Source organism: Mobula birostris, chromosome 32 (genome assembly GCF_030028105.1).
Source record: "Mobula birostris isolate sMobBir1 chromosome 32, sMobBir1.hap1, whole genome shotgun sequence".
Taxonomy (NCBI): Eukaryota; Metazoa; Chordata; class Chondrichthyes; order Myliobatiformes; family Myliobatidae; genus Mobula; species Mobula birostris.
This window is the reverse complement of record NC_092401.1, coordinates 22305866-22319818: the sequence shown is the minus strand read 5'-3', so window position 1 is coordinate 22319818 and position 13953 is coordinate 22305866. Positions and strand designations below refer to the sequence as shown.

Genomic DNA, 13953 nt, shown 5'->3' with positions numbered 1-13953 from the left:
GAGTGAGGGGAAGAGTCAGCGATGGACCATATGAAGATGAGTGTATCTTGAAAAGAGTCATCTATCCTGATAACTTTTCGCAGTTCTGTATGATTGTAAGAAGCAGTATCAATGCAATCATAACTAAGGGTTGAGCAATATAGTCTGGACAGGATTGAAGCAAGGACTTGTATCCCACCAAAGATCAGCCCCAGCTTGCATTATGTGAAATAGCAGAGCCATACTTTTGTCCCACAGAATGCCAGACATGTTTAACAGAGAGCAAAGAATGTTTATGATTGTGAAGGATTTTGTCTGTTCACACAGATATTGACGAGTGTGAATCCTCTCCGTGTCACCAACTTGCAACTTGCAACAACACACTGGGTTCCTACCAGTGCAACTGTGCTGTAGGGTATCAGGCATCTACTGCGACTCTCAACCTCACTGCAGGGAAGGTTTGTGAAGGTAAGGGCTTCGTATCTTCATGAAAATGGAGAATATCTCTCAAGGCAGGTTTGGTGTCATTGATTCTCCAAGATTATCCCGAAGATATTCTTGGAAGTAAAGAATAAACAGACAGTGTCTGCACTGTGTAAATCCCTCCGATAAATTGTGTGTGTTGGATTACGAAGGGATTTTTATTAATCAGTGCCTTTGAATATTTTGGACATGAATTTATTCATCAAGCAGATCCCTTGGAATCAGGAGACCAGTGAGGTAGTCTGGAGACAATTGATTTCCATCACAACCATTAACATCAGCTGTAGCTGCCATAGTCATTACTTTTCCAGTCCTGCATCCCAAATTCCCACTTGGGCAAAGTCATACTCGCAGAACCCATTCAGTGGAGCGGCTGGGCAAAGTACTGGGATTGAAATGTGTCCAACCCCAGCCTAGGCTCAGAGCCACGTTAGTATTCAATAGAGCCACGGACACCCTGTACACCTCCCCATCGACCACTTCCTCCCAGCAACATACAGCCTTAATACACGGCTCCAACAGAATGAAAAATCAAATTCCAGTTGACTATCACTGACATATGTCATGAAATTTGTTGCTCTGCTGCAGCAGTGCAGTGCAATACATAAAATATGCTATAGCTTGGAGTAATAAATATATATTAGAAAATTAAAAACAAGTAGCAAATAAAGAGAGCAAACATAGCGAGGTAATATTCATGGGTTCATTGTCTGTTCAGAAATCTGATGTTGGACGGGAAGATATTCCTAAAAAGTTGAATATTTGTCTTCAGGCTTCTGTACCTCGTGCATGATGGCAGTATTGAGAAGAGGGCACGTCCTGGGTGGTGGGAGTTCCTTCATGATGGATGCCACCTGTTTGAAGCAGTGTGTTTTCAAGATGCCCTAAATGGCGGTTTTGGCTAACGCCCATTCAAATCGGCTGAGTTTACAATCCTCAGCATGTTTTTCTGGTGCTGTGCACTGGCCCCTCCATACTTGATGGTGATGCAGTCAGTCAGAATTCTCAACGTTATATATCTGTAGCAATTTAACTGTTAGCTCCATCCAGATACCTTTTCACCTCAATTCTTAAGGCCTTTTCCTGTTCCTTAACTCCATTCACCTGATTTTATTTCTCAAACCATAAGGCCCCTTCCCAAGAATAGTCACTCAATCCTTTGTTCCAGCGGAGGTCTTCTCTCGATTAAACGACACAGTGCTGAGTTAGTCCATGCCGACCCACAGAGCCCAGGTATGAAAGGGAGCAATCCATGTTTACTGTTGAGAGAGATTTTCCCTGTTTACACAGATATCGATGAATGCAAGTCCTCACCTTGTCACAAACATGCAACTTGTGTCAACACAGTGGGCTCCTACCAGTGTAACTGCAGCACAGGTTTTCAGGCATTACCTGCGACCGGCAACCTCACAGCAGGGAAAGTTTGTAAAGGTAAGGACATTGTCTCAACATGAAAATGGCGAATTAATCGCAACTTATTGTAGATATCAATCCTCAATTCTGCTGCAGAGGCCTATAACTAAAGAAGAATTTAATGGACTCAGCACTCTGCAAATTACACAGGGGAGTCGTTGTGGGGAGGTGGGATAGCTATCATTACTTTTACTGTTAATTTCTTTGATAAATCTGATGATTTGTTCAAATGAGAAGGGAAAAGGGACTCACAAGCAAATAGGAATAGCTCATTGTGGTCAGCATGGATGAGATGGGCCAAAAGATCTTTTTCTGTGTTTGACAAGTTTGTGACTCTATATTTTAGAGTTTGGGAAATGAATTCGTTGACCAGTCATGTTCCATTAGGAACAGGAGACAGAGTACTGCATTGTCCAGGAACAGGGGTGACTAGAAGTGGCAGCTGTAGCTGGCGTGTTGATTACTATTCTAGTCTTGGTTCCCAAACTCTCGCACAGTCTAATGTCACCCTCTCGGAGGTGGTTCAGTGATGGTCCGAGTAATCCCTGGGAACAGGGACATGATCCTGAGAGCGAGGGGCAGAGTCAGCGATGGACCATATGAAGATGAGTGTATCTTGAAAAGAGTCATCTATCCTGATAACTTTTCGCAGTTCTGTATGATTGTAAGAAGCAGTATCAATGCAATCATAACTAAGGGTTGAGCAAGATAGTCTGGACAGGATTGAAGCAAGGACTTGCATCCCACCAAAGATCAGCCCCAGCTTGCATTATGTGAAATAGCAGAGCCATACTTTTGTCCCACAAAATGCCAGACATGCTTAACAGGGAGCAAGCAATGTTTATGATTGTGAAGGATTTTGTCTGTTCACACCGATATTGACGACTGTGAATCCTCTCCGTGTCACCAAATTGCAACTTGCAACAACACACTGGGTTCCTACCAGTGCAACTGTGCTGTAGGGTATCAGGCATCTACTGCGACTCTCAACCTCACTGCAGGGAAGGTTTGTGAAGGTAAGGGCTTCGTATCTTCATGAAAATGGAGAATATCTCTCAAGGCAGGTTTGGTGTCATTGATTCTCCAAGATTATCCCGAAGATATTCTTGGAAGTAAAGAATAAACAGACAGTGTCTGCACTGTGTAAATCCCTCCGATAAATTGTGTGTGTTGGATTACGAAGGGATTTTTATTCATCAGTGCCTTTGAATATTTTGGACATGAATTTATTCATCAAGCAGATCCCTTGGAATCAGGAGACCAGTGAGGTAGTCTGGAGACAATTGATTTCCATCACAACCATTAACATCAGCTGTAGCTGCCATAGTCATTACTTTTCCAGTCCTGCATCCCAAATTCCCACTTGGGCAAAGTCATACTCGCAGAACCCATTCAGTGGAGCGGCTGGGCAAAGTACTGGGATTGAAATGTGTCCAACCCCAGCCTAGGCTCAGAGCCACGTTAGTATTCAATAGAGCCACGGACACCCTGTACACCTCCCCATCGACCACTTCCTCCCAGCAACATACAGCCTTAATACACGGCTCCAACAGAATGAAAAATCAAATTCCAGTTGACTATCACTGACATATGTCATGAAATTTGTTGCTCTGCTGCAGCAGTGCAGTGCAATACATAAAATATGCTATAGCTTGGAGTAATAAATATATATTAGAAAATTAAAAACAAGTAGCAAATAAAGAGAGCAAACATAGCGAGGTAATATTCATGGGTTCATTGTCTGTTCAGAAATCTGATGTTGGACGGGAAGATATTCCTAAAAAGTTGAATATTTGTCTTCAGGCTTCTGTACCTCGTGCATGATGGCAGTATTGAGAAGAGGGCATGTCCTGGGTGGTGGGGTTCCTTCATGATGGATGCCACCTGTTTGAAGCAGTGTGTTTTCAAGATGCCCTAAATGGTGGTTTTGGCTAACGCCCATTCAAATCGGCTGAGTTTACAATCCTCAGCATGTTTTTCTGGTGCTGTGCACTGGCCCCTCCATACTTGATAGTGATGCAGTCACTCAGAATTCTCAACGTTATATATCTGTAGCAATATAACTGTTAGCTCCATCCAGCTACCTTTTCACCTCAATTCTTAAGGCCTTTTCCTGTTCCTTAACTCCATTCACCTGATTTTATTTCTCAAGCCATTAGGCCTCTTCCCAAGAATAGCCACTCAATCCTTTCTTCCAGCAGAGGTCTTCTCTCGATTAAACGACACAGTGCTGAGTTACTCCATGCCGACCCACAGAGCCCAGGTATGAAAGGGAGCAATCCATGTTTACTGTTGAGAGAGATTTTCCCTGTTTACACAGATATCGATGAATGCAAGTCCTCACCTTGTCACAAACATGCAACTTGCATCAACACAGTGGGCTCCTACCAGTGTAACTGCAGCACTGGTTTTCAGGTATTACCTGCGACCGGCAACCTCACAGCAGGGAAAGTTTGTGAAGGTAAGGACATTGTCTCAACATGAAAATGGCGAATTAATCGCAACTTATTGTAGATATCAATCCTCAATTCTGCTGCAGAGGCCTATAACTAAAGAAGAATTTAATGGACTCAGCACTCTGCAAATTACACAGGGGAGTCGTTGTGGGGAGGTGGGATAGCTATCATTACTTTTACTATTAATTTCTTTGATAAATCTGATGATTTGTTCAAATGAGAAGGGAAAAGGGACTCACAAGCAAATAGGAATAGCTCATTGTGGTCAGCATGGATGAGATGGGCCAAAAGATCTTTTTCTGTGTTTGACAAGTTTGTGACTCTATATTTTAGAGTTTGGGAAATGAATTCGTTGACCAGTCATGTTCCATTAGGAACAGGAGACAGAGTACTGCATTGTCCAGGAACAGGGGTGACTAGAAGTGGCAGCTGTAGCTGGCGTGTTGATTACTATTCTAGTCTTGGTTCCCAAACTCTCGCACAGTCTAATGTCACCCTCTTGGAGGTGGTTCAGTGATGGTCCGAGTAATCCCTGGGAACAGGGACATGATCCTGAGAGTGAGGGGAAGAGTCAGCGATGGACCATATGAAGATGAGTGTATCTTGAAAAGAGTCATCTATCCTGATAACTTTTCGCAGTTCTGTATGATTGTAAGAAGCAGTATCAATGCAATCATAACTAAGGGTTGAGCAATATAGTCTGGACAGGATTGAAGCAAGGACTTGTATCCCACCAAAGATCAGCCCCAGCTTGCATTATGTGAAATAGCAGAGCCATACTTTTGTCCCACAGAATGCCAGACATGTTTAACAGGGAGCAAAGAATGTTTATGATTGTGAAGGATTTTGTCTGTTCACACAGATATTGACGAGTGTGAATGCTCTCCGTGTCACCAACTTGCAACTTGCAACAACACACTGGGTTCCTACCAGTGCAACTGTGCTGTAGGGTATCAGGCATCTACTGCGACTCTCAACCTCACTGCAGGGAAGGTTTGTGAAGGTAAGGGCTTCGTATCTTCATGAAAATGGAGAATATCTCTCAAGGCAGGTTTGGTGTCATTGATTCTCCAAGATTATCCCGAAGATATTCTTGGAAGTAAAGAATAAACAGACAGTGTCTGCACTGTGTAAATCCCTCCGATAAATTGTGTGTGTTGGATTACGAAGGGATTTTTATTAATCAGTGCCTTTGAATATTTTGGACATGAATTTATTCATCAAGCAGATCCCTTGGAATCAGGAGACCAGTGAGGTAGTCTGGAGACAATTGATTTCCATCACAACCATTAACATCAGCTGTAGCTGCCATAGTCATTACTTTTCCAGTCCTGCATCCCAAATTCCCACTTGGGCAAAGTCATACTCGCAGAACCCATTCAGTGGAGCGGCTGGGCAAAGTACTGGGATTGAAATGTGTCCAACCCCAGCCTAGGCTCAGAGCCACGTTAGTATTCAATAGAGCCACGGACACCCTGTACACCTCCCCATCGACCACTTCCTCCCAGCAACATACAGCCTTAATACACGGCTCCAACAGAATGAAAAATCAAATTCCAGTTGACTATCACTGACATATGTCATGAAATTTGTTGCTCTGCTGCAGCAGTGCAGTGCAATACATAAAATATGCTATAGCTTGGAGTAATAAATATATATTAGAAAATTAAAAACAAGTAGCAAATAAAGAGAGCAAACATAGCGAGGTAATATTCATGGGTTCATTGTCTGTTCAGAAATCTGATGTTGGACGGGAAGATATTCCTAAAAAGTTGAATATTTGTCTTCAGGCTTCTGTACCTCGTGCATGATGGCAGTATTGAGAAGAGGGCACGTCCTGGGTGGTGGGAGTTCCTTCATGATGGATGCCACCTGTTTGAAGCAGTGTGTTTTCAAGATGCCCTAAATGGCGGTTTTGGCTAACGCCCATTCAAATCGGCTGAGTTTACAATCCTCAGCATGTTTTTCTGGTGCTGTGCACTGGCCCCTCCATACTTGATGGTGATGCAGTCAGTCAGAATTCTCAACGTTATATATCTGTAGCAATTTAACTGTTAGCTCCATCCAGCTACCTTTTCACCTCAATTCTTAAGGCCTTTTCCTGTTCCTTAACTCCATTCACCTGATTTTATTTCTCAAACCATAAGGCCCCTTCCCAAGAATAGTCACTCAATCCTTTGTTCCAGCGGAGGTCTTCTCTCGATTAAACGACACAGTGCTGAGTTAGTCCATGCTGACCCACAGAGCCCAGGTATGAAAGGGAGCAATCCATGTTTACTGTTGAGAGAGATTTTCCCTGTTTACACAGATATCGATGAATGCAAGTCCTCACCTTGTCACAAACATGCAACTTGTGTCAACACAGTGGGCTCCTACCAGTGTAACTGCAGCACAGGTTTTCAGGCATTACCTGCGACCGGCAACCTCACAGCAGGGAAAGTTTGTAAAGGTAAGGACATTGTCTCAACATGAAAATGGTGAATTAATCGCAACTTATTGTAGATATCAATCCTCAATTCTGCTGCAGAGGCCTATAACTAAAGAAGAATTTAATGGACTCAGCACTCTGCAAATTACACAGGGGAGTCGTTGTGGGGAGGTGGGATAGCTATCATTACTTTTACTGTTAATTTCTTTGATAAATCTGATGATTTGTTCAAATGAGAAGGGAAAAGGGACTCACAAGCAAATAGGAATAGCTCATTGTGGTCAGCATGGATGAGATGGGCCAAAAGATCTTTTTCTGTGTTTGACAAGTTTGTGACTCTATATTTTAGAGTTTGGGAAATGAATTCGTTGACCAGTCATGTTCCATTAGGAACAGGAGACAGAGTACTGCATTGTCCAGGAACAGGGGTGACTAGAAGTGGCAGCTGTAGCTGGCGTGTTGATTACTATTCTAGTCTTGGTTCCCAAACTCTCACACAGTCTAATGTCACCCTCTCGGAGGTGGTTCAGTGATGGTCCGAGTAATCCCTGGGAACAGGGACATGATCCTGAGAGTGAGGGGAAGAGTCAGCGATGGACCATATGAAGATGAGTGTATCTTGAAAAGAGTCATCTATCCTGATAACTTTTCGCAGTTCTGTATGATTGTAAGAAGCAGTATCAATGCAATCATAACTAAGGGTTGAGCAATATAGTCTGGACAGGATTGAAGCAAGGACTTGTATCCCACCAAAGATCAGCCCCAGCTTGCATTATGTGAAATAGCAGAGCCATACTTTTGTCCCACAGAATGCCAGACATGTTTAACAGAGAGCAAAGAATGTTTATGATTGTGAAGGATTTTGTCTGTTCACACAGATATTGACGAGTGTGAATCCTCTCCGTGTCACCAACTTGCAACTTGCAACAACACACTGGGTTCCTACCAGTGCAACTGTGCTGTAGGGTATCAGGCATCTACTGCGACTCTCAACCTCACTGCAGGGAAGGTTTGTGAAGGTAAGGGCTTCGTATCTTCATGAAAATGGAGAATATCTCTCAAGGCAGGTTTGGTGTCATTGATTCTCCAAGATTATCCCGAAGATATTCTTGGAAGTAAAGAATAAACAGACAGTGTCTGCACTGTGTAAATCCCTCCGATAAATTGTGTGTGTTGGATTACGAAGGGATTTTTATTAATCAGTGCCTTTGAATATTTTGGACATGAATTTATTCATCAAGCAGATCCCTTGGAATCAGGAGACCAGTGAGGTAGTCTGGAGACAATTGATTTCCATCACAACCATTAACATCAGCTGTAGCTGCCATAGTCATTACTTTTCCAGTCCTGCATCCCAAATTCCCACTTGGGCAAAGTCATACTCGCAGAACCCATTCAGTGGAGCGGCTGGGCAAAGTACTGGGATTGAAATGTGTCCAACCCCAGCCTAGGCTCAGAGCCACGTTAGTATTCAATAGAGCCACGGACACCCTGTACACCTCCCCATCGACCACTTCCTCCCAGCAACATACAGCCTTAATACACGGCTCCAACAGAATGAAAAATCAAATTCCAGTTGACTATCACTGACATATGTCATGAAATTTGTTGCTCTGCTGCAGCAGTGCAGTGCAATACATAAAATATGCTATAGCTTGGAGTAATAAATATATATTAGAAAATTAAAAACAAGTAGCAAATAAAGAGAGCAAACATAGCGAGGTAATATTCATGGGTTCATTGTCTGTTCAGAAATCTGATGTTGGACGGGAAGATATTCCTAAAAAGTTGAATATTTGTCTTCAGGCTTCTGTACCTCGTGCATGATGGCAGTATTGAGAAGAGGGCACGTCCTGGGTGGTGGGAGTTCCTTCATGATGGATGCCACCTGTTTGAAGCAGTGTGTTTTCAAGATGCCCTAAATGGCGGTTTTGGCTAACGCCCATTCAAATCGGCTGAGTTTACAATCCTCAGCATGTTTTTCTGGTGCTGTGCACTGGCCCCTCCATACTTGATGGTGATGCAGTCAGTCAGAATTCTCAACGTTATATATCTGTAGCAATTTAACTGTTAGCTCCATCCAGATACCTTTTCACCTCAATTCTTAAGGCCTTTTCCTGTTCCTTAACTCCATTCACCTGATTTTATTTCTCAAACCATAAGGCCCCTTCCCAAGAATAGTCACTCAATCCTTTGTTCCAGCGGAGGTCTTCTCTCGATTAAACGACACAGTGCTGAGTTAGTCCATGCCGACCCACAGAGCCCAGGTATGAAAGGGAGCAATCCATGTTTACTGTTGAGAGAGATTTTCCCTGTTTACACAGATATCGATGAATGCAAGTCCTCACCTTGTCACAAACATGCAACTTGTGTCAACACAGTGGGCTCCTACCAGTGTAACTGCAGCACAGGTTTTCAGGCATTACCTGCGACCGGCAACCTCACAGCAGGGAAAGTTTGTAAAGGTAAGGACATTGTCTCAACATGAAAATGGCGAATTAATCGCAACTTATTGTAGATATCAATCCTCAATTCTGCTGCAGAGGCCTATAACTAAAGAAGAATTTAATGGACTCAGCACTCTGCAAATTACACAGGGGAGTCGTTGTGGGGAGGTGGGATAGCTATCATTACTTTTACTGTTAATTTCTTTGATAAATCTGATGATTTGTTCAAATGAGAAGGGAAAAGGGACTCACAAGCAAATAGGAATAGCTCATTGTGGTCAGCATGGATGAGATTAGCCAAAAGATCTTTTTCTGTGTTTGACAAGTTTGTGACTCTATATTTTAGAGTTTGGGAAATGAATTCGTTGACCAGTCATGTTCCATTAGGAACAGGAGACAGAGTACTGCATTGTCCAGGAACAGGGGTGACTAGAAGTGGCAGCTGTAGCTGGCGTGTTGATTACTATTCTAGTCTTGGTTCCCAAACTCTCGCACAGTCTAATGTCACCCTCTCGGAGGTGGTTCAGTGATGGTCCGAGTAATCCCTGGGAACAGGGACATGATCCTGAGAGCGAGGGGCAGAGTCAGCGATGGACCATATGAAGATGAGTGTATCTTGAAAAGAGTCATCTATCCTGATAACTTTTCGCAGTTCTGTATGATTGTAAGAAGCAGTATCAATGCAATCATAACTAAGGGTTGAGCAAGATAGTCTGGACAGGATTGAAGCAAGGACTTGCATCCCACCAAAGATCAGCCCCAGCTTGCATTATGTGAAATAGCAGAGCCATACTTTTGTCCCACAAAATGCCAGACATGCTTAACAGGGAGCAAGCAATGTTTATGATTGTGAAGGATTTTGTCTGTTCACACCGATATTGACGACTGTGAATCCTCTCCGTGTCACCAAATTGCAACTTGCAACAACACACTGGGTTCCTACCAGTGCAACTGTGCTGTAGGGTATCAGGCATCTACTGCGACTCTCAACCTCACTGCAGGGAAGGTTTGTGAAGGTAAGGGCTTCGTATCTTCATGAAAATGGAGAATATCTCTCAAGGCAGGTTTGGTGTCATTGATTCTCCAAGATTATCCCGAAGATATTCTTGGAAGTAAAGAATAAACAGACAGTGTCTGCACTGTGTAAATCCCTCCGATAAATTGTGTGTGTTGGATTACGAAGGGATTTTTATTAATCAGTGCCTTTGAATATTTTGGACATGAATTTATTCATCAAGCAGATCCCTTGGAATCAGGAGACCAGTGAGGTAGTCTGGAGACAATTGATTTCCATCACAACCATTAACATCAGCTGTAGCTGCCATAGTCATTACTTTTCCAGTCCTGCATCCCAAATTCCCACTTGGGCAAAGTCATACTCGCAGAACCCATTCAGTGGAGCGGCTGGGCAAAGTACTGGGATTGAAATGTGTCCAACCCCAGCCTAGGCTCAGAGCCACGTTAGTATTCAATAGAGCCACGGACACCCTGTACACCTCCCCATCGACCACTTCCTCCCAGCAACATACAGCCTTAATACACGGCTCCAACAGAATGAAAAATCAAATTCCAGTTGACTATCACTGACATATGTCATGAAATTTGTTGCTCTGCTGCAGCAGTGCAGTGCAATACATAAAATATGCTATAGCTTGGAGTAATAAATATATATTAGAAAATTAAAAACAAGTAGCAAATAAAGAGAGCAAACATAGCGAGGTAATATTCATGGGTTCATTGTCTGTTCAGAAATCTGATGTTGGACGGGAAGATATTCCTAAAAAGTTGAATATTTGTCTTCAGGCTTCTGTACCTCGTGCATGATGGCAGTATTGAGAAGAGGGCACGTCCTGGGTGGTGGGAGTTCCTTCATGATGGATGCCACCTGTTTGAAGCAGTGTGTTTTCAAGATGCCCTAAATGGCGGTTTTGGCTAACGCCCATTCAAATCGGCTGAGTTTACAATCCTCAGCATGTTTTTCTGGTGCTGTGCACTGGCCCCTCCATACTTGATGGTGATGCAGTCAGTCAGAATTCTCAACGTTATATATCTGTAGCAATTTAACTGTTAGCTCCATCCAGATACCTTTTCACCTCAATTCTTAAGGCCTTTTCCTGTTCCTTAACTCCATTCACCTGATTTTATTTCTCAAACCATAAGGCCCCTTCCCAAGAATAGTCACTCAATCCTTTGTTCCAGCGGAGGTCTTCTCTCGATTAAACGACACAGTGCTGAGTTAGTCCATGCCGACCCACAGAGCCCAGGTATGAAAGGGAGCAATCCATGTTTACTGTTGAGAGAGATTTTCCCTGTTTACACAGATATCGATGAATGCAAGTCCTCACCTTGTCACAAACATGCAACTTGTGTCAACACAGTGGGCTCCTACCAGTGTAACTGCAGCACAGGTTTTCAGGCATTACCTGCGACCGGCAACCTCACAGCAGGGAAAGTTTGTAAAGGTAAGGACATTGTCTCAACATGAAAATGGCGAATTAATCGCAACTTATTGTAGATATCAATCCTCAATTCTGCTGCAGAGGCCTATAACTAAAGAAGAATTTAATGGACTCAGCACTCTGCAAATTACACAGGGGAGTCGTTGTGGGGAGGTGGGATAGCTATCATTACTTTTACTGTTAATTTCTTTGATAAATCTGATGATTTGTTCAAATGAGAAGGGAAAAGGGACTCACAAGCAAATAGGAATAGCTCATTGTGGTCAGCATGGATGAGATTAGCCAAAAGATCTTTTTCTGTGTTTGACAAGTTTGTGACTCTATATTTTAGAGTTTGGGAAATGAATTCGTTGACCAGTCATGTTCCATTAGGAACAGGAGACAGAGTACTGCATTGTCCAGGAACAGGGGTGACTAGAAGTGGCAGCTGTAGCTGGCGTGTTGATTACTATTCTAGTCTTGGTTCCCAAACTCTCGCACAGTCTAATGTCACCCTCTCGGAGGTGGTTCAGTGATGGTCCGAGTAATCCCTGGGAACAGGGACATGATCCTGAGAGCGAGGGGCAGAGTCAGCGATGGACCATATGAAGATGAGTGTATCTTGAAAAGAGTCATCTATCCTGATAACTTTTCGCAGTTCTGTATGATTGTAAGAAGCAGTATCAATGCAATCATAACTAAGGGTTGAGCAAGATAGTCTGGACAGGATTGAAGCAAGGACTTGCATCCCACCAAAGATCAGCCCCAGCTTGCATTATGTGAAATAGCAGAGCCATACTTTTGTCCCACAAAATGCCAGACATGCTTAACAGGGAGCAAGCAATGTTTATGATTGTGAAGGATTTTGTCTGTTCACACCGATATTGACGACTGTGAATCCTCTCCGTGTCACCAAATTGCAACTTGCAACAACACACTGGGTTCCTACCAGTGCAACTGTGCTGTAGGGTATCAGGCATCTACTGCGACTCTCAACCTCACTGCAGGGAAGGTTTGTGAAGGTAAGGGCTTCGTATCTTCATGAAAATGGAGAATATCTCTCAAGGCAGGTTTGGTGTCATTGATTCTCCAAGATTATCCCGAAGATATTCTTGGAAGTAAAGAATAAACAGACAGTGTCTGCACTGTGTAAATCCCTCCGATAAATTGTGTGTGTTGGATTACGAAGGGATTTTTATTAATCAGTGCCTTTGAATATTTTGGACATGAATTTATTCATCAAGCAGATCCCTTGGAATCAGGAGACCAGTGAGGTAGTCTGGAGACAATTGATTTCCATCACAACCATTAACATCAGCTGTAGCTGCCATAGTCATTACTTTTCCAGTCCTGCATCCCAAATTCCCACTTGGGCAAAGTCATACTCGCAGAACCCATTCAGTGGAGCGGCTGGGCAAAGTACTGGGATTGAAATGTGTCCAACCCCAGCCTAGGCTCAGAGCCACTCAATAGAGCCACGGACACCCTGTACACCTCCCCATCGACCACTTCCACCCAGCAACATACAGCCTTAATACACGGCTCCAACAGAATGAAAAATCAAATTCCAGTTGACTATCACTGACATATGTCATGAAATTTGTTGCTCTGCTGCAGCAGTGCAGTGCAATACATAAAATATGCTATAGCTTGGAGTAATAAATATATATTAGAAAATTAAAAACAAGTAGCATATAAAGAGAGCAAACATAGCGAAGTAATATTCATGGGTTCATTGTCTGTTCAGAAATCTGATGTTGGACGGGAAGATATTCCTAAAAAGTTGAATATTTGTCTTCAGGCTTCTGTACCTCGTGCATGATGGCAGTATTGAGAAGAGGGCACGTCCTGGGTGGTGGAGTTCCTTCATGATGGATGCCACCTGTTTGAAGCAGTGTGTTTTCAAGATGCCCTAAATGGCGGTTTTGGCTAACGCCCATTCAAATCGGCTGAGTTTACAATCCTCAGCATGTTTTTCTGGTGCTGTGCACTGGCCCCTCCATACTTGATGGTGATGCAGTCAGTCAGAATTCTCAACGTTATATATCTGTAGCAATATAACTGTTACCTCCATCCAGCTACCTTTTCACCTCAATTCTTAAGGCCTTTTCCTGTTCCTTAACTCCATTCACCTGATTTTATTTCTCAAACCATAAGGCCCCTTCCCAAGAATAGTCACTCAATCCTTTGTTCCAGCGGAGGTCTTCTCTCGATTAAACGACACAGTGCTGAGTTACTCCATGCCGACCCACAGAGCCCAGGTATGAAAGGGAGCAATCCATGTTTACTGTTGAGAGAGATTTTCCCTG

General features: G+C 43.2%; 1 protein-coding gene across 4 annotated transcripts in view; it reads left to right on the top strand.

Moving 5' to 3' along the window:
• LOC140191196 (uncharacterized) overlaps window positions 1–13953 on the top strand; it is a 102087-nt gene that overhangs the window by 26916 nt on the left and 61218 nt on the right. For 2 of the 4 annotated variants that reach the window (XM_072248352.1, XM_072248355.1), the window contains exons 6-13: window positions 307–447; window positions 1753–1893; window positions 4196–4336; window positions 5194–5334; window positions 6640–6780; window positions 7638–7778; window positions 9084–9224; window positions 11528–11668. In XM_072248352.1, the coding sequence (XP_072104453.1) occupies window positions 307–447; window positions 1753–1893; window positions 4196–4336; window positions 5194–5334; window positions 6640–6780; window positions 7638–7778; window positions 9084–9224; window positions 11528–11668 (1128 nt within the window). The remainder of the gene's footprint in view (window positions 1–306; window positions 448–1752; window positions 1894–4195; window positions 4337–5193; window positions 5335–6639; window positions 6781–7637; window positions 7779–9083; window positions 9225–11527; window positions 11669–13953) is intronic. The other 2 variants (XM_072248354.1, XM_072248353.1) reach the window with 2 other exon arrangements.